This window comes from Chionomys nivalis, chromosome 9, assembly GCF_950005125.1.
Source record: "Chionomys nivalis chromosome 9, mChiNiv1.1, whole genome shotgun sequence".
NCBI classification, from domain to species: domain Eukaryota; kingdom Metazoa; phylum Chordata; class Mammalia; order Rodentia; family Cricetidae; genus Chionomys; species Chionomys nivalis.
This window is the reverse complement of record NC_080094.1, coordinates 43,091,323-43,117,611: the sequence shown is the minus strand read 5'-3', so window position 1 is coordinate 43,117,611 and position 26,289 is coordinate 43,091,323. Positions and strand designations below refer to the sequence as shown.

The 26,289-nt window shown below is 47.0% G+C and overlaps 1 protein-coding gene across 1 annotated transcript; it reads left to right on the top strand.

The window, feature by feature from the left end:
* Positions 1-7,660: 7,660 nt before the first annotated feature.
* Prnp (prion protein) lies at positions 7,661-23,337 on the top strand. Its single transcript, XM_057781861.1, has 3 exons — positions 7,661-7,769; positions 9,970-10,068; positions 21,151-23,337. The coding sequence occupies exon 3, from the start codon at positions 21,161-21,163 to the stop codon at positions 21,923-21,925; it is 765 nt and encodes a 254-aa protein (XP_057637844.1). The 5' UTR covers positions 7,661-7,769; positions 9,970-10,068; positions 21,151-21,160; the 3' UTR covers positions 21,926-23,337.
* The last annotated feature ends 2,952 nt before the right edge of the window (positions 23,338-26,289 follow it).

The window sequence follows — 26,289 nt, the reverse complement described above, 5'->3', positions numbered from 1 at the left end:
TGGGACAGCGTCAAGCAGTCGACCTTTCCGAGGTGACCAGGTCACCAGGGCTCCGTTCTGCTGCGTGTTTTCATACCACCATCGTCACAGGAAGAGGTAAGTTGTTCCAAAACAGGCTCCGGGCAAGGGTGTGTCTTCTCCACCCTCCACTTACGGGCCTTTAATCCCAGCACGCAGGAGGCAGAGACAGGCGGGTCTCTGTGAGTTTGAGGCCAGCCTGGTTTACAAAGTGAGTATGAAGACAGTCAAGGCTGTTACACAGAGAAACCCTGTCTTAAAAAACCAAAAGAAAAAAGAAAACACTTTAAAAATACAGTCTTTAAAAAAAAATGCTCAAAGTCTTGAAAGTATCCAGAATCTCTCTGAAACTCCAAAGTTTCTCCAAACTCTGAAATCTCTTGAAAATTTCAGCCTCTCAATTGTTGTCACTAGTGGGCACGAATGTCAGGAATGTGAACAAGTTCTCTCTTGATTCATTCAAGGCAGATGGCTTCCCTCCCAGAATGCTTAGGATCAGGAAGAAATCCTGAAATGAGGAAAAGAGAGCCCAGGGAGACCCTCGATGAAGAGACAAATCCCCTCACGTCCTCTAGACTCATGGCCGAGAGAACAGAGGAGCGGAATGGAAGGCTGCCAGTATTTAGAAGGATACAAAGCTCAAGAGGGTTGCTGCTATTTCTGGACACTTTGTCACCTCTGGAGGTTGCCTCATAGGAATGGAAGCCAGGAGCCCTAAGATTCCTCTCCACTCAGACACTCAGACTGCAGACAGTTCCCAGGGTGGGGCCTGGTGTGTGTCTCCCTGGCAGGTCAGTGTATCTTGACTACAGACTGAGTCACGGCTGCGTGGAGAGTGAAGAACGAGGCTGTTTTCCAAAACTCTCTTTTGCCAGCACTCACGCGTCAGAGGAAAATGTGTGTCGTTTAATCCACTTCCTCTGCCCTTTCTGGGTCCCTCTTCCTAGTGTTCACAGGTGTCCAGGCAGCAGAGCCTTGTGTGTTAAAAGAGAAAACACATCACCTATGAAGGGAAAAGTTGCTGCTGCACAAAGAAGTATTGTCTCCCTCACAGACTCTGTCTTGGGCGCCTCAGCCCCAGCTATGTGTCAAACTCACACTCTGATGACATCAAGGTCTGTTCACCAGGATGTGCTGACACACATCTGTAAATCGAATACATGGGAGGCTAAGTGAGTTCGAGGCCAGCCTGGGTTACATTTTCTATCTAATGGGGAACAGGGTGGTCTAAGAATGTGGCTCAGTGCTGGTGTGCTTGCCTAACACGCTGTAGCCTTATGTTGTGCTGCCCCACACACAAAAATGATACGCAAAATGTAATTTAAAAAATTATTCCAGAAGCCCCCAGTAGATGTTGCAGGGAAAGTTAATTAAAACCACAGCCTTTTCCCAACCAAGATCTTTCAGCCTTCCTGTGCTCCAAGACAGGGTCTATGCAGTGCGGTGGTTGACTTTCATCATAACCATTAAGGGACGCTCACACAAGGTCCTGCATCCTCTCTGTCCTGCAAATGAAGGAGGATGTTCTCAAATTCCTTGCAGCAATGCGCCAACCTTGATTTCTAGATGGACCAGCAACTCTACAAACAGAAAAGCCGTGGCAGTTACATGACAAATCTGAAAAGTTCCCAGGCAAATCTGCAGCCATTGCTGCCACTGCGAACCCTGTTGATGTCAGCATCATCTCTTCCAGGAACACCAGCCAGCGAGCCGTGTTGATACTTGCTGCTGACACTGGAGTCAGTCTGGTTGCTGGCTACATCATATCTGGGACTTTCACTAACCAGATCCAAGTAACATTCAGAAAGCCTGTCTTCTGGTGGTGACCCATCCCAGGGCTGACAACTAGATCCTCAGAGGTGTCTTATATCCACCTCCCTACCATGTGCTGTATAACACAGATTCTCCTCTGTGCTCTGTGGACCTTGCTGTCCCATGCCACAGAAAGGGAGCTCACTTGGTACATCTGGTGTGGTGGATGCTGGATAGGGAAGCTCTGGGCATGTGTGGTACCATCACCCCTGAGGACCTGTGAGAGGTCATGCCTACTCTACTCCTATAGAGACCAAGAAGAGATGAAGAAGGGAGAGCAAGCACAGATGAAGATGCTGTAATCAAGGAAGAGTGTCGGGGCAAATGGACCATGTCAGCTCCTGAGTCCACTGCTGCTCAGTCTGAAGTGTCAAACCGGTCTGAGGGTATGTGAGTACCCTCTGTGCCTGTTGAGAAATTTCCTACTGCAGATAGAAATGCCCAGCAAGCCATGGAGGACTGCTTCCCAATTCCCACTTCTCAGGATACAGAATGGGTCAGAACGACCCCTGAGTTGTCCTAAGATATTCTTCAGCAGATAGTTTAGCAAAATGGAAAGAAGATGGGTGGAAATTAAGTGGTTTTAAAAAAAAGAATTTTCTACAAAAATAGTAGAAAAAGAAAAGAGCTTTATTATTGAATAAGCATTCAACCAGAATGTGATGGACACCCCAGGCAATCTGCTAAGGAAGTGAACAGACACGAGGAATGTTGTCTTTTTTATAATCCTAAAGATGCTGGACATTGCATTTCTTTTTAGTAATTAGTCTTGCGACTTGACAGCACCATTTATCACAAAGTTGAACCTAAATTCATCTGGCAAATGGGGCCGTCACGTACTTCCTGGTTAACTTTATGTAACATGAAGACAGGCTTCACCTGTGCTCAGAACAGGAGGCAATCCTGCTACTTGGAGAGCAGTGTCCATCAAAGTCAGGTTTCTGTCTCCCATAGACACTGGGGCTGTGACCCTAGCACCGTGGGTAGAGACAGGTGAGTCCTGAGGCTCACTGGCCAGCAAGCCTAGCTGCAATTGTGAGCTCGTGCTCAGTGAAAGACCCTATCTCAAAAAACAAAGTGAGACGTGATTGAGGAAGACATCCCTTTGTCAACCTCTGGCCTGCACATGTGCGTGCATGGAAAGACACACACACATGCATGCGCATGCACACACACACCAGAAAGAGGGAGAGAATTCCACATACCCCGCAGCTTGTTTGCAGTAGATGTGGCAATATTCATGTAACACAGGGTATAAACTCAACCCTGATAATCACTTAGATGAGTATCCAAGTAAGAGAGAGAAAAGAGACGGGAAACAGAGACCGAGTGACCAGGAGATCGGCACACAATCGCCACATCCTGCGTCTTGGAGTCAGAATGTTTCCTCAGCACTCTGCCTCTCAAAGCTCTTTGAGCATGCCAGAATTTCACAGTTGATCTTATACCAACCGAAAGACATTCAAGCGTTCAATGAACAAACAGCATCTTCAGGTATCCAACTGACAGCGATTAGGAAGCAGCTATAAGGTGCGGCGCAGACTCCGAGGGCCTTTCTGTAGAAACGCATACTGATTCAACCATGTTGGCGTCTTGATCTCAACACCAAGAAACCTTTCCAGCCTTTCCATGCCTTTGACTCCTGCGAGGTGTCTAGCTGTAGGAATATGTGTTTCAGGCACCTACAAGAATGCACTGAAACCATTAAAACAGCATCTCAGAAGATACTGTTATCTGGGGAGAGTCTAGTTCAAAACTCAGAACTATGCCTGGTTTAAGGGCAGAAAAGATGAGAGGAAGAAAACCCAGAAATATTTTTAAAATATTTTTATTGATTTCATGTGTATGGGTGTTTGCCTATGTTGTGCCTAAGTCCTGAGACCTCCCCCCCCAAGAAGACCACCATGGAGACACTCCCGAATGCAAAAGTCAGGTTTTATTTATTATGTACGGATTAGCATGGGTCCTCTGCCTCACAGTCTGGCACAGCAAATGACGAAGGACCCCACCTATTGTTGTAAGGGTTGTCTAAAGACAAAAACCACAACCCAGTCACGAGATTACACTCTCAAAATACAAAATTACTTATTCTGTATCATAATTGGCTAAAGGTTAGGTAAAGCTTAGCTGTTATTCTCTGATAGGCTGTCATTGCCTAGGGGAGATAGCAACAGTACCTGGTCCAGACATCTGCTGACCCTTTGCTAACCGCAGGGGCTGTTTGGAATTCTATCTGATTGATCCATCATTACTCAGCTGATAGGGGAAGTTGGGTGGTCAGCATCTTGTCAGCAGTTTTGTGTAGCTTGTTTTTATTTTCATTAGCTAATACTTCCCCTAAAGGGGGGCTAGTGACCCCCCGGCTTTCCTCAGGGGTGGAGGTGAAGTTCAAAGTCCCACAAGGTTCCAGCACGGAAATGGAATCTTTTCCAGCCTCACACCTGGAAGTATGTCTGTGTACCATATGCAAGTCTGGCTCCCACAGAGGCCAAAAGAAAGCATCAGATCCCCTAGAACTGGAGTTTCAGAGGTTTGTGGGCTACCACATGGATGCTAGGAATTGAACCCAGGATGTCTGCAAGAGGAAGCAGTCAGTGCTCTTACCACTGATCCATCTCTCTAATCCCACCATGAATATTTTTCTTTATTCCTGTCTGTATTTTCTAATGTCCTTACAGGACCTGCATAACTTTTGTTACACAAATGACTGAAGAAGGAGGTGAGCGGGACAGCCGTTCAAACACTGCCTGGAAGGCTGGGCTGTCCTCTGGGTCATCTGTCATCCAGTGCTTCATAAGAAGCTGTGTGCTCTTTGAGCCAGGCTGAGGGGGTTTCTGCGCCTTGACATCAATGTTCCCTAACCCTAAATTCACACCGTCTGGACATCCTAACCAAAGAATTAAACCACATATTGTATCATTTATTTACTTCCACCCTCCAAAACTTCCAGACTTTGTGGAAATAACACCAAATTCTCCACATCAGGAGTCATGGGAACCATCAGACTTTGTCCACTTCTCATACTACTGTAGAGTACCACAGGCTTGATAATTTATAAAAAACCAGACACTTATTTTCACAGTTATGTAGGGTAGAGGGTCCAAGGTCAAGATCCCAGCAGGGTTGGTGAGCAATGACACCAACTGTCTCCTTTCAAGTCGGTGCTTATTCCTGTATTCCCTCTGGGGAGGGTGGCGAGAGCACTGGGTCCTGCACCAAGGCAGAATGTCGAAAAAGTCAAGAGTGTTATCTATTTTTCTGAGGTAGTTCTTGCCAGAAACACTTAAAGTAGGAAGCTCAGGTCATCATCACAGCATGGAAGGTGTGACCATGCTCATGACATCCAGCATATATGACGGATCAGGAGGCAAAGAACTCAGACCAGCATCAGAGGAGAAGTCTTCAGGGTCTACCCAAGCCACCTACATCCACTAGTTAGGGGTATATCCCAAAGGCTCTATAACCCCTAGAACAGCGCTGCAGCCTGGAAACAAGTGTCCACACTAAGAGCCTGTGCAGCATTTTACATCCAAACCATAAAGCTATGTGTGAAACTTCTTTTACCAGGGGAAGGAGGGGATTTGAGAGGGGAAGGAGACTCTACTTAAAGGCCCTGCCTCATAATAACACCCCACTGGTGACATCTGAAGGAGACACATTCAAACTGTAACACCATCTTACATCAACTGTACATTAGGGTCAAATAGTGCTATCTTGTTATTTCTAAGAAGGCGGAAGGTTTCCAATGCGTGGTTTGAGCCATAGGTGTAACAACCCATTTTCAGGCAAGTTGCTCCTTCCCTGAGATTCTATCCCAAAAGGCCTGGAATGTGTTCAGCACTGGTACAGGCCTCTGCCTTAGGGCAGGCTGGAGGTCTCCCTTCACCAAGTACCCAGTCTTTCCCTTCCAAACAGCAGAAAGATGTCCAACTCCTGCCAGCCTTGCAGTGAACTCACCAGCCACATGCCGATTTTAAAACATGTCCTTGTTCACAGCAGAGACTTCTCAAATGCTCCATTGACAGGCTTACCCCACCATGCCCAGTTCTGCACAGCAATAACAACCAGGCAGGCTGCCTAGCAGCCAATCCCCTTTCATTTCTAATTCCCCATCCAAAAAGCCTTTTAGAACACTTCCTGATGGGTAGAGAGCAGGCAGTCAGTAGACATTCAGTTCATTTGAAGAAAATGCTGAGTTTTGATGTCTTCTAACCAAGCCTTTCAGAGTCTCAGGGGAGGGGGGTGCTAGTCCCTTACCTAACCTAACCTAACCTGGCCACCCCCTCCCAACCCTCTCCTGCTCTCCTGACAGCAAGCGGAAGGCCTTAGAGAAGTTCAAAGATGTATTCGCCCTGATCCAGAACAGGCAAGCGGGTATCTTCACAGTGAGCGCCCTCTGAGGCAAGAAGGCAAGGATCTGAGGGACGGTTAAAGTATTCACTAGACAGACTAAACGTCAAGCAGCCACCAGCGCTGCTGTTTCTATCCAGCTGAAATCTAGTTTCACTGTAACTGAATGAACTCAGCCAAAGGCTATGTTTCCAGCCCTCAGCCGTTAAGAGCCTACCCACATGCACACGGATGCACACAGGGTGCGGGGGTGGATGGACAGAACTACTTGATAACCACTGTAATTCTCCTGGCTCCTACACTCCCTTACCACCATGTCGTCCGGGATCCTGATGCCGGACACAATACTTAATCCCAGTCCAATTTGTGTTTGTCAATGGTCTTCAGCATCTGTCCCTCATTACAGGGGCAGATTGTTCTGTTTCCCCTGGGGTTTATGACCCCTTCTGTCCCCGTATTAGCAGCAATTCATGTATGTGCCATGGGAGTGTGCAACATGTGAATGGGACTGTGTGCACGTGTACAGGAGGGTGCATGTGAACCTCTGTGTGGAGATCAGAGGGCAAGGTCAGATGTCTTCCCCAATGAATCTTCCGGAGTTCTTAGGGTCCAAACTCGGGTCCTCATGCTTGGGAACTGAACCAGTTCCCCAGCTACCCCGTGCCTCTTTTTGACAAGGTCTCATTGAATTACCCAGCTTAGACTTGAGAGTCTCCTGCCTCAGCTTCCTGAATAGCTGGGATTACAACTTCGTCTATAATCATCTTGTAATCTTCTCGGCAAGCATCTTGAACAAAAATACTGTTTCCTCTAACCTGCTTCAGGACACGTGCAGAAGGAGTTGCTGAATTTTTCTCTCTGGATAAAACAAAAGCAGAAAGTGAGCAGATGAGCTGGGCACACTAGTGCATCCTATAATCCCAGCACTCAGGAGGCTGGAGCAGGAGCGTTGCTTTGAGTTTCAGGTCAGCTTGAACTAATGAGTGGGCAGTCCAAGCTAACTTGGGCTACAGAGACTGTCCCCAAAGACAAAGAAAAAAGGAGGGAGAGAGAAGAAGAAGAAAGGAAAGAAGAAGGAAGGAACAGAATAAACCAACAGGCAATGGCCAAGGCACTTTCTAGACTTCTAATTATTATAGATTTGGGGAAAATGCCTAAATATTGAGCTCAAAAATCTTCCTCTTTAGCAATCTCTTGCTGCCAAAGTTCCAACGATTACTTTCTCGCTCCGTTAAGCAACCTTTCATTTTCTCACCTTCCCCATTATGTAACGGGAGCATTAGGGTTCTGGACTAGTCTTCCATTAAAGATGATTTTTATAGTCGGTGAGCAACGTCAGGGAGTGATGACACCTGGGGGCGGTTTGAACAGAGACAAGCATTTAAGCCAGTCCGGAGTGCTGATGACTCATTCCGCGAGGGAGAAGCGGGCGCAGCCATTGGTGAGCACGCTCGCAAGCCCCACCCAGCCCAGCCCCTCTCCCGGCCCCGCCCTGCTATCCCTCCTGATCCCGGCCCCGCCCCGCTCCCCCGCGGCGTCGGAGCTGCAGACCGAGTCGGCACTCGGGTTCACACTCGCGTCGGTGGCAGGTAAGCGGCTTCTGAAGCCTGGCTTCGGGAAGGAGTGCAAATGCCAGGCTTCAGTAAGCCCTCGGCCTTCCCAGAGCCAAGCCCGGCTTGCTCCGGCTCTCGGGACACTGAGGCCTCGGGACTTAGGCAAAGCCTGGCTGGGAGGTGACCGGGCACCCGCCGCTGCGCGTCTCCTGGGGGGACCGAATCCCAGGAGAGGCCAGGAGCCAGCCCTTCCTCCCGTTCCCGGTTCACTGCCCAGCTTCGCTCCGAGGGGGATGGGATGGCATCTTTTGACTGTCGTTTGTTGTTTTCTTCTCTCTTTGTATTATCTGCAGCGAACATAATTTTATCCAATAGTTCCGCCGTGGTCTCATCCGTCCTCAGCATCTCTCAGCCCCATACCCAACGCCGTGCCTCGGGATTTCACTGTCCTACCTTGGCGTTTTTATGGCTGTCTTATTTTCTTTGGATATTTACTTTGAATATCGTGGTTTAATGACAGTTACCCATGTGCTTAATTCCCCATTTCATTAAGAGAACTGGTAGGGTGGGATTAAAGACTTGTACAATCTAATTATATAACAAACAGGAGCCACAGTTTTGAATTAAAATGTCAGACATCTGGAAAATTTAACTATTCAATGAAGGAACTACTTTACCCACGCACACATACACACCCGAGAGCTTTGATGAGGGGAAGGAAGTAGAAAGCTAAGAGGTGATTTGTGTTTTTATTTGTATCTGACACAAGCTTTCCATATTATTTATAACAGGGACTAAACGATGAGTCATTTTTCTGAGTAAGATGCAAATTAAATTAAGTTTGTTTGTTGTTTTTACATCTACTAAATAGAAACAATGCAACAGCAACCCTAACTCAGAGGTTGCCTGAAACCACCACGTTCAGGTTTGGGGACAGATGGCCCTACTCAAGGGCAAGAAAGATGGCGTTACAACCAACTTTATGACTTGACATTTTCTGGGATTCCTTTCGTTCATCTTTTTTTTTCCTTAAGATTTAAGTATGTATGTGTATGAGTGTTTTGCATCCACATATGCATGGGTGCGCCTGGTCCTGTGGAGGTCTGAAGAGGGCGTTGGAGGCCCTGAAACTGGAGTTATATGGATGGTCATGAGCCAGTACCACGTGGGCACTCGGAACCAAATCCAGGTCCTCTGAAGAGCTACTCTTAATTGCTGAGCCAGTTCTCCAGCCCCTTTCATTCAAAAGGAGAAAATGCTACCTACGTCTGGTATTTCTTGCAAAGATTAACAGTCTGTGTAACTCTTGATGTTGAATGTTATTCACACTTAGCTGAGGATATTGTAAATCAGTAGGGGCTTTTTTTGTTTGTTTGATTGATTCATTGGTTAGTTTGGAGTGTTTGCGTCCTTGTGAGTTCATAACAGTGTATAACGGGCTCTCAATATAGCTCTGGCTGGAATTGGCTATGTGGACCAGGCAGCCCTCAGATTTGTGGCAGCCCTCCCTGATGCTTCAGAGGTACAGGCATGAGCCACTGTGCCCTGCAGGGAACAATCTGGTGAGGTGATATTAGTTGTGAGCTGTGACCCAGAAACCCTACTTCTGGCAAGTTACCTGTAATAGAACAAAGGGCTCGGGGAGCCATATGCTAAGCAGTGGCTGACTTAAAATTAGAAGCCACTGAGAATCAGTCTAAATAGTGAACAGCTCAGCAGCTAAGAAAACCGCGACAGGTTTGTGGAAGGAACCTTAGGGATCCTGAACACTCTTCCTTAGGGGTCCTGACTCCAGGTATCACTGGGGGAAACAGAGTCAAAGCATGGGTTAGGAGACCTAGCCTCTCCTTGGACCCATGCCCTATGCATGAGAAAAACCCAGAAAAGGAGCAGGAACGAAAGGGCTCAGAAAGTACATGTGATCTTGACTTTATGTTTATAGATGACCTGTTTCCACTAGCTTGTTTGGAAGAAACAAAGCAGTTCCCCAGGCCTCTTTTCTTCAAATACTGGGACTTGAACCTAGGGATAGTTTTTTAGTTTCTAAAATGACACAGACCATGTCATATTCGCTTTTGGGAATTTTCTGAGCTGATCTTATTTCCATTTTCAAATGCTGATCCATTTTATATGACTGTATTTATTAGTGGTTTGGTAATTTGTATATTAGATTCAATTGTATTTCAGTTCTTGGGTTTATTTATCCATTCTAATTTTACTTTTTTGTGTTTGGAAGGACTCCTGGATATATTTCAAAACTGAACACTTTCAACTGACCTGAAGCACTCTGCCTTCCTAGTGGTACCAGTCCAGTTTCGGAGAGCCACAGCAGATTGTAAGTGCCCTGTCAGTCTTGGGTTTGCAGGAGGACTTGAAAATCACCAGCTGTCTGGGGACATGGGGGCCAGAAAAATCTAAGCACCGCACTTACTCCAGAAGCCACCTAATAATGTAATGTGGGGCTTATACCTTGCTGTGCACTGATGTCTCGTGAAATCAGCTTGATTCCAGGGAACACAGGCCACAGCTTTCTCTAGGATAGTGCCAGGCAGAGAACTGCAAACATTTAAAAACTAATAGTAACAGATATACATTTCTATGCCAAATCTCAACCAAGTAAGAAGGTGAAGGTTTTTTTCATTTTGCTTTTGTTTTTGTTTGGGTTTTTTCTTTTCTTTTTTTTTTTCTTGGTTTGGGTTTTGGGGTTTTTGGGTTTTTTTTGTTTGTTTGGGGTTTTTGTTTGTTGTTTGTTTTGTTTTGCTTGTTTTGAGGCAGGGTTTCACAGGCCTGGGCTGACCTGGAACTCCCTATATGCAACCCTGCACTCCTATTGGGAGTCGGAGCCAATCACCAGCCACCACACCCAGCTGGTTTTTCTGAAGAATGGTTTTAACTTCTGTCTCAAGGTCTCTGTGTGCTGCTGCCAAATAAATGCTTTAAAAATACATCTTATCTGATGCAGTGTTATAAGATAACACACAAATGGGGATAGTGTGTGCACTAGCTAGCTCTTAGTCCCACGTGTTAAGCCGTCCTTTTAGCTACCTCAGAGCTGTGTGGTTGCCTCGAGGGAGCTGCACCCTCTTAACAGAAAGCAGAATAAGTGTCCGTGTTGTGTCCCTGGTGACATAGCTTGGCGGGGACGGAGGGCGGGCAGGCTCCATGGCAGGCTTTTCCAACCTCTCAGGTGCCATCATTAAATACTTCCAGACTGTCCTGGGAGGATTTCTGATAGCTTTTTCAAAAGTTCTTAAAGTAGTTCTGATGATAAACAAGCTTAGGGACCCCGTTTGTTCCAGAGATGGCCTTAAGATACCAATTAAAACCACTTAAATGTTTTCCGTCCTCTTAATATAGCTTGATCCAGTTCCTTAAGAGCTAGTGACCTCAAGTGATGAGAAATGAATTAATTCTACCAAGCACAAGAGAGACAGGAATTTTTCCCCCAGGGATGGAGTCGGGGAGGGGGAGCACCAGTGTGTATGGGTTGGGGGTCTGTGGGTCTATGTGTGTATTTGTGTGTGTGTGTGTGTGTGTGAGAGAGAGAGAGAGAGAGAGAGAGAGAGAGAGAGAGAGAGAGAGAGATATTTCCTCTCTGCTTCATAGTTTAACTGACTAAGCTTCAAGTTGTATGTGTTCTGAGTCTCAGAGCACTGCCTTAGCAGACAGCAGAAACTGGTCAGTGCTTGTGGATCTCAGCAGGAGCATCTTGAACTGTTACGTCTCTGGGACAGATCCTTAGCAGCTCTGCCCTCGGTGCCATGCATCGTGGGAATAGAATAACTGAGAGAACTGTGGGCCTTTTGTCTTTCTCTCCCTCCCTTTCTCCCTCTTCCCTCCCTCCCTCCCTCCCTCCCTCCCTCCCTCCCTCCCTCCCTGTCTCTCTTTCTGTAGCTGTAAGTGTTGCTCTTGCGATGTCTAAGTAGTTTTGCATTCTAAGACATGGCCAGCCAGGTGTGCTCTGAATTTTTCTTCCCACAGGAACATTTCTTTAATTTTTAGGGCTTTTTATTTTATTTTGTGTTTTTTTATTTTGTTTGTTTGTTTTGTTTTCGATGCTGGAGACCAGATTCAGAGTCTTACATGTGTACCAAGCATGTGCTTGGCATTAAACTCTGTCCTCTATCTGCTCCTTTTTAGACAGCAGACAGGGAAGGCCGAGTCTGTCTCACGCAGCGCAATCTGGCCTCCAATTCACTGTAAGCAAGGCTGGTCTTGAGTGCCTGATCCCCCACCTTTCAGCCACGGGGATTGCATTCATGGGACACCAGGCCGTGCGTCCTTCTCAGTGTCACTGCACCATGCTTCTTTTTTTTTTTTTTTTTTTTTTTTTTGGTTTTTCGAGACAGGGTTTCTCTGTAGCTTTGGAGCCTGTCCTGGAACACCCTTTGTAGACCAGGCTGGCCTCGAACTCACAGAGATCCACCTGCCTCTGCCTCCCAAGTGCTGGGATTACAGGCGTGCGCCACCACCGTCCGTGCACCATGCTTCTTAAAGGTCCTCTGAGTTAGATAAAATCATGTTGACGCTGAGTTATTTGGATACAATTGAAATCTCTTTTTATATTAATTTTTAAATTCCATTAATACATGTCTTTTTGCTTTTTCTAGCCTCTTTTTTAATATCTCAGCAAAACCGTACAGCTTTCTCCAGTAAATCTGCTGTTTGAGGATGAACCCCAGATATTTTGAGTTTCTCAGTGCCATTGTGAATGGAATGTTTACCCCACTGTGTCTTTAGTTGTGGCAGATTGAAGAGACTGCCATTCTCGTGAGCTCACTTATCCTCAGCCCACGGCCCCTGGCCACAGACTTTTCTAGGTGCTTCTCCACAGGGTTCACATAGGAAATCACAGCTCTGTAGGCTCCCAGAACAATCGAGGAACAGAGCAGACTTGGCGTTCTCTGATGGTTGAGAGATTGGACGCTAGCTCAGAACTAAGAAATAGACAGGCTTTCTCGCTTTCCTCTGAGTTCTTTTATTATTCCCAAATGTGGTCTTTACAGTAAATTAGGATCAGAGAGAAATATGCAGCTGTTTGCTCTTGCCAGTAAAGCTCCTTACTTACAAGGGACAGTGATGGAACTGGTGAGATGGCTCATTTATTTAAGTACTTGCCACAGCAGTATGAGGATCTGAGTTCAATTCCCCGGCACCCACGTAAGAAGCTGGGCACAGCTGCACAGTCTTAGAACCCAGCACTGGGAGACAGAGACAAGCGAAGAACTCACAGGTCAGCCAGCTTAGCTGAGGTAGTGAACTTCTAGTTCAGTGGGCTCACCCTGCCCCCCAAAATAAGGCGGAGAACAATGAAGGAAGACACCCAGCAACCATTTCAGTTCTCCATGTGAGAAAAAATGTGCAACATTTGTCTGACTTAATTCACTTTAAATGATAATCTCTGGCTGCATCCATTTTCCTCCAAATGGCATGATTTTGCTTTCATTATGTCTGAATAAAGTTCCATTTTCTTTTTTTCCCACCCCTGTTGATAGACTCCCTAGTTGGTTCCATAGCTTAGCTTTATTTAGTAAACTATGCTATAGTAAACATCAACGCACAAGTGTTTCTGGCATGCTGACTTGGAATCCTTTGGTTTAGCTAGGTCATATGATAGATCTAGATTTAGGTTTGGTTTTTGGTTTTTTTTTTTTTTTTTTTGGAGACAGGTTTTGCTGTGTAACAGCCTTGGCTGTCCTGGTATTTATTCTGACCTTGAACTCACAGAGACCCACCTGCCTCTGCCTCCCGTATGCAGGGATTTAAGGTGTGCACCACTACCACCCCAGTAGTGTAGTGTTTTGCCTGCCTGTACGTCTCTGTACCACTTGTATATCTGGTGCTTGTGGAGGTCAGAGGAGGACTCTGGATCCCTGAGAATGGAGAGGGCTGTGTTGGGAACTGAACCTGGGACCTTTGGAAAAGTAATCAACTCTGAAGAGTTGAGCCGTCTCTACAACCCAAGCTATTTGTTTTCTTAATGATAGACATTCTGACTTGGATGAAATGAAATCTATTTGATTTTAATTTGCACTTCTCTGACAGCCAGTGATACTGAACCTTTTCTCAGATGCTTATTGACCATTGGTGTTTGGGAAAACTATCCACTTCAATGGCTTATTGGTTGTTTCACTGTTTAACAGTTGGTCCCTGCATCAGACTGGCCTGAAGCTTGGCGGTCTAAGTTCCTGGGAGCTGGATAACAGTGGCACGCTCAGCCTCTCTCACATTAGGTCTTCTATTTGTCGAGAGTCTACTTTTGCACATGGAATTAGGGATCCATTTCTGTTTTGTTTTTGTTTTTGTTTTTCAGCTTCCCAGAAGCACCAAACCTTCCTTCCTTACTGGTTTGTGGTGCCCACTGGAGAATCAAATCAAGTCCTTGTTACAGAGTGTATGCATGCTTCCATATTTGAGCTTTAGTCTGTTGGTCTGTTTCTGAATTTTAATGGCTTTATAGTGTGATTTGAGTCTGGTGTGCCACATTCTCCCCTTGGTTCTTCCTTTATTGTTGGCTTTGTGGTGAATAGACATGTCTCTTTTCCATGTGAGTTTATTTGGTTGATTGGTTTTTCGAGACAGGGTTTCTCTGTAGCTTTGGAGCCTGTCCTGGCACTAGCTCTGTAGACCAGGCTGGTCTTGAACTCAGAGATCCACCTGCCTCTGCCTCCCGAGTGCTGGGATTAAAGGCGTGAGTTTATTAAGCTCTTCAGAAAAATTGACCTGGAATTAAAGTTTTGAATTTCTTTCATGTAAGACCTCTTTTTATTTAGTTTTGTCATTTCTAAATGTTTTATAGTTTGCTTGCTCTGTGAATATCTTTTTTCTAGTTATTTATGACTAGTATAGAAATGATATTGGTCTCTGTATACTCATTGTGGTAGTTTGAGATATTCCTGTAAATCTCAGTCATTTTGAGAAGACTTAGGGGGTGTGGCCTTGCTGGAGAAAGTATGTCACTGCGGGATGGGCTGTGTGGTTTCAAAAGACTCCTGTCATTTCAAATTAGTGCGCTCTCTCTCTCTCTCTCTCTCTCTCTCTCTCTCTCTTTCCTTTATCTTTTTCTCTCTCTCCTTTCTCTATTTCCTCTTTCTCTCCTCTCTCTCTTTTCTCTATTTTTCTCTTCCTCCCCCTCTACCTCTCTCTCTGCCTCCTGATGTGAGCACTCAGTCGCTGCTGTGGTGCCTTCCTACCTGCTGCCCTGCTCCCCGACCCCTATTATAGCAATAGACTCCTACCCTCTGAAGATGTTAGCACCAGATAAACCCTCCCTTCTTTAAGCCCCCTTGTCCACAGTGTTTTATCACAGCAATAGAAAAGTAAGACACACATCCTGGATCCTGCAACCTTGCTGAATGCCAGTATTGGATTTTTGTTCATTTGTTTGTTTTGACTTGATTTGGGTTAGTTTCGGTAACCTTACCTACTTCTGTGTTTTCACTGTGATCCTGTTAATTGCAAATGATGTCAGTCTGACTCTTTCCTGTGGTTCCTGCACCTGCTGTTTCTTCATCTTTACACATTGCACTGAGAACACCTTGAATAATGGAAGTCTGGTTTGGCGCGGGGGGGGGGGTTCTTTATTTTTTTTTATCTGCTTCTGATCTTAAAAGGAATGTATTCAAAGATCATTGATTATGTTTCCTGGTTTTATTATAATGTTTATCAGGTTAAGGAAACTCCTATTGCTATTGTTCTAAGAGTGTCTTTCTTAGTGAAAAAATAGATAATGACCTTTATGAAGTACTTACTAAAATATCTTAGATGACATCACAAGCCATGAACTTAGAAATCTCATCTCTATTGCCAGCAGCCTAGTAAACCAGCAGTCTTTTTAGTGCTGGAGCTGTAATTTAGGCAAATGCTCTGCCACTCGCTACATCCGTAGCCCAGGAACTGCCCACGTGGGTGGCCCTATTGGGAGAATGAGGGCTTGTAATTCGATATCTAAGCTTGTCCCGGTCTTGTGTAAGGTTGAGTCAGTCCCTCTTCAGAAATGATTCTGTGAAGGAATTTCATGATTAAATATTGCTTTTCTTGTTCTCAACTGACTTTGAAATGATCCTGTCTTGATATATTTTATAATTCTCCAACGTTATCCAATATCAGTAAACAGTATAGGCCAGCCGCATGTGCCCATGGCTGTGATGTCATGTGTGTGTATGGGGACAACACAACTCATGTCTCCAGTTGGTGACACTTGAAGCTCTTGACCCACGCCACGTGTTGTTTGACAACAGTGTAGCCAAAAACAAACCTTTTATCCACCTCCCTCCAGACTGGAAACACATTCCATGTCCTGCCCATGTAGCTGCCTAGTCTTGAAGTTGGGGTCCCACATAGATTCTTCCGGTCTCTTGCCATTTATATCCGAAACTGTGCTCCCCGCAGAGGCTGCCCACTGAATCACATGGCTCCCCTTCTACCTCAGCTCCTTTACTGCTGAACCAGCAATCTTTAGTAGTGCTGGGGCCTAAGACTTAGCCTCTTCGCTCTGTTTACACATACAAGCCTAGACGTGCACACGTGTACACACAGTCCCTGCTTCATGAATGTTCTTTCTGAAAAAGAACCCAGACTCTTGAGTGGCTCATGATGCCTCCAGACCTGGGTCAGGCCTTTCACAGGCCTTGTCATTAGGGCTGCCAGAGAACCAGCATCCAGAGGGAGGGCGGGTTGCAAAGGCTGTCTTTTTTAAGACAGTCTTGAGGCCGAAAGAGATGCAGTAATGTTAGACCAAGAAGGGCGAGTGTGATCTGTCCCCAAGGTCTGCTCCTTTTGCGTGGTGGCCCTGTTACCTGACCCCTGCATGCCTGCACACTACGGCTGCAGGCTCAGGTGTCCTCAGGTCTGCCAGTGTCCCTTTTACCCCACCCACCTCTACCCTAGCTGCCTCTCCCTCCTACACACCTTCTCTGTCAGTTCCTCTTCTCTGTGTCCAGTCACTGTGTGGTGTCATTTCCCACTCCTGCGTCTCTCCGGATCTCAGAACTGTAACTTTTTTTCTTTGCGCTGCAGCAGATGGATACTGGGGCACGTCCAGGCAGATGCCCTTCTCTGAGCCACACCCCTAGCTTGCTCCCATACAGCCATAAAGAAGCACGTGCAAAGCCCAACTCAGCCTGATTCCCAGCAGCCTTCTCTGGCTCCCACCTGTCTGTATCATATAACACTATCTTCAGCCAGCCCGCGCCTTCCACAGCGGCTGGCGTATGAAATGTTTGCTTAGTTCAGTGAGATTATTAGCTGACCATTTGTAGTAAAGAATGATTTGTGAGCTTTTAAATGCAGTCCTCCTTCAACATCCATTGCAAGTACTTGTTCCTAGTTGCTTGTTATGTTTCAGTAAAGATGTCTTCACAGTCATTCCTTCAGGTTTACTGTGTGCATGGTTATTATTGGTCAGGCACTGTGTCTGGGGACATTGATATAAACAGGTCCAGGACTCTGCCCTGCAGGAACCTGCTCCGTGGTGGAGAAAATGGACAATATGTCCACAATAACTAATATGTCAAGTATATTACTCACTCTGGAAAGAACTGAAGCAGCAAAAGCAGACAGGAGAAGGGATGCTGTTGTCATTTAAGAAACGCCGTGAAGAGAAGTCACTCCATGCAACAAGGCTCACATAGGTTTATTGGGAAAAGAGAGAGAAGGGACAGAGACCAGTCACTGGGGATAAAGAGTGGCAAAAAAATGGAAAAAGAGAGAGGAAGAAAGAGACAGGAGGTGGGTTAGGCCCACCTTCTAAAAGGAACTGTAGTGGATGTGCACAGGAGGAGCTCTTAGTGATTGCAGCTGAGAAGGGATCCTGTCAGGACCCCAAGGGCAGGCCAGTGCAGATGCCTGAATACTAACAGGTGCTGTACTAGGTGGAATGAGGAGCCTCTCCTCCACCATTTGAGAGTGGGAGTCACATCAGTAGCTGGGGAAGGAGCTACCTAGGCCAAGGGAGCAAAGACCTAGAGATGGGACCCATTTGGGGGGTTCATGAGGAATATGTGCTTATTGTCAAAGGTAGCGAGCTAGTGTTCCAAAAATCACCCCCCCACACACATCTTGTAAAACATTTTTACAGATCTCATCTCCTCCACCTGGTAAAGCATTTGCTTACACAAAGTCCCAGCCCCCTGCAAATGCAACGTCTCCAGACCTTGATGGCCCCTGACAGCCAATCCTTCCTCCTTCCTTTCATTTCTTTTGTGCTGATTCTTTTCAAACCAGCCTGTCTGGGGGCTGGAGAGATGGCTCAGCAGCTGAGAGCACTGGCTGTTCTTCCACTGGAACACAATGGAAACTCAGTCTGAGGAATGAGATTGAGACCACATGGGGGTCAAGTCTCTCATGAGTACCTCAGGGAGACGGTAAGGGCCGATACCTGAAGAGCTAGCAGCCAGAAACTCCCAGTTAATGAAAGACGTGAACATGCGTGAAGCTAGCAGCTCACAACTGTTTGCAACTCCAGTTCTTGGGTACTCGACATCCTCATACAGATACACATACAAGCGAAACACCAGTGCACATAAATAAAAATTAAAAAACAAACTAGCTATTCTGAAAAGTCTGTGAGGTAGGACCACAGCCAGTGAGGAAAAGGCACAGTCACCACCTGCCTTAAATACAAACCACGCCAACTTCTTGCTGCCGTGTGATTGCTGTAGCTGCATCTCAGTTCTGGCATACGCTTTTTTCAAAAGAAATTGCCTTGCCACGCAATTTTTCTTTCTCTTTGTGCATATGTTTCTTTGTGTAACCCAGGGTGCTCCTTGTGTCTAACAGGTTTAAGTAGACTGGGGAGAGGAGGAAGTGAAGCCAAGTCCTGTGATTTCCCAGTCACCATGGCCAGGACTTCGTATTTTAGCCTGGATATGGGGAACCAGTACAATGTGACCGTATATTAAAAGGAAAACACAAGATAGGCGCTGGGGCAGGATGGGGGCAGACAAGAAGACTAGATGGACGGCTGTAGGGCTCAATGAGCAGTGGTGGAGCCAGCAGCTAAGAGAGTCGTGTTGAAAGGTGTGAAAAGCTACAGGGCTTAGGATTCCCTGTAAAGACAGAACTGGGAGGAGTTTCGTGTGTGCTGTAACAAAGAGAAAATCCAAGAACTATGGCGAGGCTTGGCTCAGCCGCAGGAGGGAAGAAGTGGTTTACATAAAAACCCTTTAGACTGAGAGATGGATTGATTGTTGTTGATTGATTGAGGTTCTGGGACTTGACCCCAGGCCTCACACGTGCTAAGCAAGTTCTCTGTCACTGAGCTCCTTCCCCAACCCTTACAATGACCTTTGAATCGTCTTGTCTCTGCCTCCATGTGCTGGATTATAAGGTTTATCACCGAGTCCAGGGTAGACAAGGCCTAAAGTGAGGCTCCCTGAAGCATGAGCAGCATGGGGGCCCAGGAATGGGCTGTGAGAAAATGGGCCAGACCAGGGAGCAGGACTGGAAGGGGGTACTGGAGGTGTGGGAGTGTGTCCTGCCCTCTGACCCTCACTAGAAGAAACTTGCAGAAATTCCAGCTGGTGTGGCCTCAGCCCTTCTAGTCTGACTTGTAGTTTCTAAATATGTTTTGATTTACTTATGACCACCAGTACAGCACTTCCCATCTCAATAGTTTTAGTAGAAATATGAACAGATGTTAGCTTGTTTATTTTCTGGTTTTTCTCTTATACACCATAGAATTTAATTGAAAACTAATCTCTAATCTTTTGAGTGACAAGAACGTGGGACTCAGCAGAGTGTGACTGCGTGTGGCCTTCTGGGATTTATGGCTTACTGGCTTACAGGGCATGTGGTTTGACCTAGGATGTGGCGGTACAGTTGGGTAATAGCTTGTGTCTTCAGCTGTCTTGGATCTCAGCATCCAGGGTGAAGGAGAACGTTAATCTGAAAGAAGGTTACGTATGATGAAGGTGCATTCTGTGGAGGCTCGTAAATTGCCCTCAGGGCTATTTGGCATGTTTGTTGTTTTCTAAACTGTACTAGCCCTTCTGTACCAAAAATCAGAAGAAAACAATCACCCATAAATATTAATACTAAGCTAAGTGTAATGGTTCTGTGGCCCCCAGAACTGAATAGGTTAAGGCAGGAGGATTGCCAGGAGTTCAAGAGAAAGAGAAACCCAGGCTTCAGAGTGAGATCCTATCTCAAAAAATAAAACAAAAACAAGTATTCATACTGGACTCAAGCTTATTCATCGGCTGAGCTTGTAAGTGCAGAGTTCGGCAGCCCAGCCTGTCCGTCTCTCTTGTCTGTGGAGAGATTGAGGAATTCTCAAGCAAGCCTGCTAAATCCTAGATGCTTCCTGTCTCTAATAAACTTGGATTGAGAATTCCTTTGAGGAGCTTCTTGGCTTTAATATGCTCGCGGGATGTTAATTCCTTCTCTCAACAGCTGTCTGTTATGTCCTGCTCTGTGCCAGGCATTGCCATACCCCAGAGAAAACGGCAACAGACGAGATACTCTTGGTTTGGTTTTCGAGACATGAGCTATAAAGCCCAGACTTGTCTAGAGCTCACAGTCGTCCTGTTTCAACCTCTTCCTGACAAGTACTGTGGTAATAGGCACTCACTACACCACGCCCCACACCGCACGCCCCGTGCCCCATACACACAGCACCACGCCCCACACCGCACGCACCACGCCCGTGCCCCATATGCACTGAAACACGCCCCACACCGCATGCCCTGTGCCCCATACTCACTGCATCGCACCCCACACCGCACGCACCACGCCCCGTGCCTCATACACACAGCACCACGCCCCACACCGCATGCCCCATACCCCACACCTGGCTTTCGAGAGACCGGTTCCTCACCTCCACAATTGCCAAGGAAACACTGAGTCAGCTATCTTCAGTCTTTGTTCCAGCTGCAGCCACTCAGTCCCCCTAACTGGACCCTGGCTCGGGCCTTCTGGGGTTCGGTTACTCAGGATGGGTGTACTCACAGGTTCCTTTTGGAATTCTGGGAAATGAGGTCTACATTTGTGGATAGAGGTTCTCCTTGGTGTAGGGGTACACACACAAAGGACCCAGGGTCCATGATAGCAGCCTTCTGAGTACAGCTGCCAGGCTCCCCACAAGATCATACCCGGTTCCAAATCCCAAATATAGAGAAGCTCAAAGCCAGGGCATACCCACCATGTAATGCTTTTCCCCTAGATCACACATAGTTCACCAATTGGGGGCAATTCTTGTTCCCAGGAATAGAGAAAAATATTTGTCAAATTTGCCTTAAGAGAATGAGTTGTGTATCTTTGGTTTACAGTTATTTGTCTCCTAAATTCTGTCAAGGAACCCCCCACCCCCACCCCGAGGAGGGCTATAGCCATGACTATCAGACATTTGTTCTGCAACAAATGTCAAGCAGCTTCAGCCTGAGTGATAGATAATGATTCCTTGTTCTTCATTTTGCAGATCAGCCATCATGGCGAACCTCAGCTACTGGCTGCTGGCACTCTTTGTGGCTACATGGACCGATGTCGGTCTCTGCAAGAAGCGGCCAAAGCCTGGAGGGTGGAACACTGGTGGAAGCCGATACCCTGGGCAGGGCAGCCCTGGAGGCAACCGTTACCCACCTCAGGGTGGTGGTTGGGGGCAGCCCCATGGTGGTGGCTGGGGACAGCCCCATGGCGGTGGCTGGGGACAGCCTCACGGTGGTGGTTGGGGTCAGCCCCATGGCGGCGGCTGGAGTCAAGGAGGTGGCACCCACAATCAGTGGAACAAGCCCAGTAAGCCAAAAACCAATATGAAGCATGTGGCAGGTGCTGCCGCAGCTGGGGCAGTGGTGGGGGGCCTGGGTGGCTACATGCTGGGGAGCGCCATGAGCAGGCCCATGATCCATTTTGGCAATGACTGGGAGGACCGCTACTACCGTGAGAACATGAACCGGTACCCTAACCAAGTGTACTACCGGCCGGTGGATCAGTACAGCAATCAGAACAACTTCGTGCACGATTGCGTCAACATCACGATCAAGCAACACACGGTCACCACCACCACCAAGGGGGAGAACTTCACGGAGACCGACGTCAAGATGATGGAGCGCGTGGTGGAGCAGATGTGCGTCACCCAGTATCAGAAGGAGTCCCAGGCCTACTATGAAGGGAGACGTTCCCACGCCGTGGTGCTCTTCTCATCCCCACCTGTGATCCTCCTCATTTCCTTCCTCATCTTCCTGATAGTGGGATGAGGGAAGCCGCCCTGCTTGTACTTTCTCCTTCTTGTGGTCTCGGCTGGGGGAGGGGTTATCCACCTGTAGCTCTTTTAATTGAGGTGGTGTCTCATTCTTGCTTCTCTCTTTGTCCCCCATAGGCTAATGCCCTTGGCACTGACGGGACCTGGGAAATGTACAGTAGACCAGATGCTATTCACCCCAGAGTCTTTTGATTGAGTCCACCGTGGGCCAGTGCTAACAGCAGGCCCATAAGAATCTAACAGCAAATAACCGCCGGCTAGCCGGGGCTTTGTTGGTCTAGTGAGTAAATCCTGGTGTGACCTCTGACTTATACCCAGAGTGCACAGTGACAGACACACTAACTGTTAAAATAGGTGAAGGGTTCTACAACCAAAGAAGTCACTGTTGGGGTATGGTGTCCTAAGAAACAGCCCCCATTTAGGATACTTAAGGCATCCATAGCGGCCCTCTTCTTTACTAACAAACTCTACTGATTTAGGCAATGGAGAGAAAAAAAAAGAAATTCCCCCTACTAACATTGAAAGCAAACCTTTGTTCATTTCCTAGGCACTAGAATGATTTTTGTTGTTGTTGTTGTTTTGTTTCGTTTTTTTTGAGGCAGAGTTTCTCTGTGTAACAGTTCTAGCTGTCCTGGAACTCGCTTTGTAGACCAGGCTGTCCCTGAACTCATAGAGATCCGCCTGCCTCTGCCTTCCAAGTGCTGGGGTTAAAGCCAGTGCCCCGCTAGAATGATTTTTTTTTTTAACCTTGCTTGGATTGAACCGGAAGATTTTGACTCTGAGGAGATCCAGCACTGTAAGGGCGTGGCCCTCCTGTGAAGGGAGAGGTGGTTATAACACAAAGTCAAGGCACTTGATTTCTTCATTTCTGTCTCATAATTGTCAAAAGCCAGAATCAGGTCATACCCTTAGTTTCTGTACTTGTATATGAATCGGACAACAAAGAGACAATCTAAGGTCGCCCATGAGAGAAGCAGGCTCCATTCAAAGTGGGAAGAGAAATTCTGTTAGCATTGTTTAAGTAAGGCAAGCCTTGTTCCTTCAGTTGCTCCGTATTTGGCTGAGCAGACGCACACCACTCTGCCATAGCATCGGCCTGCACCGCGGGTGTTCTGTGTACGATATATAAAGTATAACTACAAGCTTAGACCTCCCGTTCTAATGCATCTGAGGTTTGTACCACACCGACCATTCCGTCCACTCCTAAATGCTTACTGTGTGGACCTTAGGCTTTCATTGTGCTCTCAGTTCCGTAAATGAATCCATAGTGGACCCCGCGCTGGTCTTTGAAATCTGCATGGACTTCACATTTTCTAGATTTGTAACCCCGCATGTACTTGTTTTGTCATATAAAAGTTTATAAATGTTTGCTCTCTGACTGACATTAAATAGGAGCTGTGACGAGCACCTGCAGGGTTTGGTCTCTCTTCCGTGCTTCTGGCCCTTGTGTTTGTTGCCAGGCTGACTTGGGGGCTCATACAAGGCAAGTAATGGCTAATTCCACATACCTGCCCCTGATGGGCCTCAGTTCTTACCTCTGGTCATGGGCCAGAGTTGATTTCCACTGCCTTTTTATTTTTCCATTAAATATCTCATTGTACTCAATCCTGCTGGGCCACAAAGGCACTGTTGGGGCTTGAGGGGGTGGGGATGGGGGTTGGGGGGTAGGGCCCATGTTCTGAAAGAGGTCTGTTTCTTCCCTCCCTCCCTCCCTTCCTGTGTATCAGTATTTTGCCTGTATGTATGTGTGTCACATACATTACCCTCAAGTTAAAAGTGGGGGTCAGATCCCCTGGTACTGAAGTTATAGATGTGTGTGAGCCACTACATGGGTTCTGGGACTCAAACCCAGATCCTTTGCGAGAACAGCCAGTGACCTTAACGGCTGGTCGGTCCACGGCTCCAGCCCCAGCGGAAGTGTTTTTCTGTCCTGAATTCAGATTCAGTTTTTCTCTTTTCTTCCTCCTTCTTCCCTCCCCATTTGTTTGGACCATGCTGTCTGTGGTGATTAAGCCCAGGGTCTCAAACATACTAATCTGTGCCTCAATCCCTAAAAATAGAGGGTTTGGGGGGGGGGGTGAGATCAAGTCTGTTTTTCTCAGTGTACAGCCTAGGCTGGTCTGGAACTCACCAGGTAACCCAGACTGGCCTTGAACTCACACTGGTCCTCCTGCCAGAGTATCTGTCAAGCGTTGGGATTACAATAGTGAACTCCCATGCCTGGTTTAGACATAGATATTTTTTTCTTCTAAGACAGGGTTTCTCTGCATAGCCCTAGCTGTCCTGAAACTCACTATTTAGAACAGGCTGGCCTTGAACTCACAGAGATTCACCTACCTCTGCTTCCCAGGTGCTGGGATTAAAAAGTGTGCATCGTCATGCACAGCTTAGAAATAGATTTCCCTGATTGAAATGAGACCTAAGCTCCAAAGTGCCCATTTGAAACCCCCATAACTCAGGCCCTGCAATTTCAGGTTCAAACTTTTGGCCCAAAAGGCCACACTTGGCAGTAAGGGTATCTGTAAGGGAAGGCACCAATGCAGCCATGCTTGCTCACCTGGTAGAAATTTTCCTGAGCAGCTGGCATGTACAAAAGCAAGAAATCAGAAGTCTCAATGGAAACCACAGCCTTCCCTCCCACGGGTGATCCTGCTGTGAAAGTGCCACCAGCAGGCCTTTGAGGATCACCCAACCCTGTGGGGCGGGGGAGGGTGGGGACCCCACTCCGAGAGGCCTGTGGTATTAAGGTGGTTGTGACATTCACAGGCCATATAGGGGAGCTCCAGGAGCAACTCCACCGTGCAGGAGAGAAGCCAGGAGACAAAGACCTCTCGGCAAGTGCCTTTAACCTGAGGTCAGGGAGGAGGCCACAGGAGGCACGGAGTGGTGGGAGACTAGTGGGTGTGTTTCAATGCTAGCAGATAGCGAACAGCATCAGGAGGAACCTTTGACCAGAACGGGTCTTATCGCACTGACACACTTGTTGCCTCCGACAGGGTATGCATCTGTTTGTAGAAGATGCTGAGGCGTCGGGGGAAACCCGATGCTGATAGCCATCTCCTGCAGTAATCAGAGAGTCAGTTTGTATCTAAGATGAAGGGATAACACCTTGAGACATCATTCACTAAACTAAAAACAAGACAAACTCTCAAAAGCACACCTTATCTGAAAATGCACCTCAGAGTCAATCCTAAACAAAAGTTCTGACAACCGTTTTCACCCTCCCTTTTAGGCATTTTCCTTCCTGGAAATAAACTCCGTCATCTGACCATCATAATTGCTCAGTTGACCCACTAAATGATATGACCAGAGTGAGCCTGGGATCACACCTGGTCCTGCTTTCACGAGCTCTGGGGAGATGGACTTGTTGGTTAGCCAGCCTGGCTTCCAATGGGAGACCATGTCAGAAAAATAAAGTGGATGGTTCATAAAGAATGACCCCCAAGGTTGACCTCCAGTCTCCAGATGCACCCAAACGTATGAACACATAGAGACAGTTTTAAAAGAAAAGAACTTAAGTAAATGCCTTAAGTCTACTCCTGTCTGTCTGCTACATACAGTTCTGGAGAACTGCCAGATGCTGCCTTTATCCCTGCCCCATCCCTTCTCCTTTAAGAACCTCAGAGTGTTCTCCACCTTTGGAGGGAAATAGGTCTGTACTACTATCTAATCAAGTAGGAGCCTCAATCCAGAACCCCAGCTGTTCCAGACCTTTGGCCTGCCAACCAGCTGATCCAAACATTCTGATTCATTTCCTAAGCCAGGCTGCCTCTCTGGCTCCGAGAACTCTACCCCATACTGGGATTTATCTCCACTGACCTATTTCCAACCTTCGCCTTCTCCTGAGTCCTACCCACATTCTCCAGGGAAGCTACAGCGGGGCCCAAGTATTTCGTTGGATGCCTCTTGACCTGGAGCTGGGTTCCTTGAACTTGAATAAGCATCTGAATCTGCCAGTCCCAGCTCCTGGGTCTTAGAACAAGTTCCTAGATGATACTGTGCTGGACCCATGGACCACTCTAGCACAAGGCCCTGGCAGCTGGATCCACAACCCTTGGAAGACTGGTTACACAGACTGATGGGTCCCACCCATAAGGTTGCTGACTCCTGAGGATGGGGTGGGGCCTGGAAATTTGCATTTCTAACAAATTCCCAGGTGGTAAGGTGTTGCTGATACAGATATTATGCTGAGAAATCTGCTGCCTTCTGAAAGATCAAGAAACGGAAGGCTGCCCAGCTCTGACATACAGCGCTAGAGACCAGATATCTGTCTGGAAATCCTCTTAGAAGGAGAGAACTGGCAAATGACAAAAGGAGTGTGGAAAGTGATGGGCATGTCCCTCTGTGAACGCCATGAAG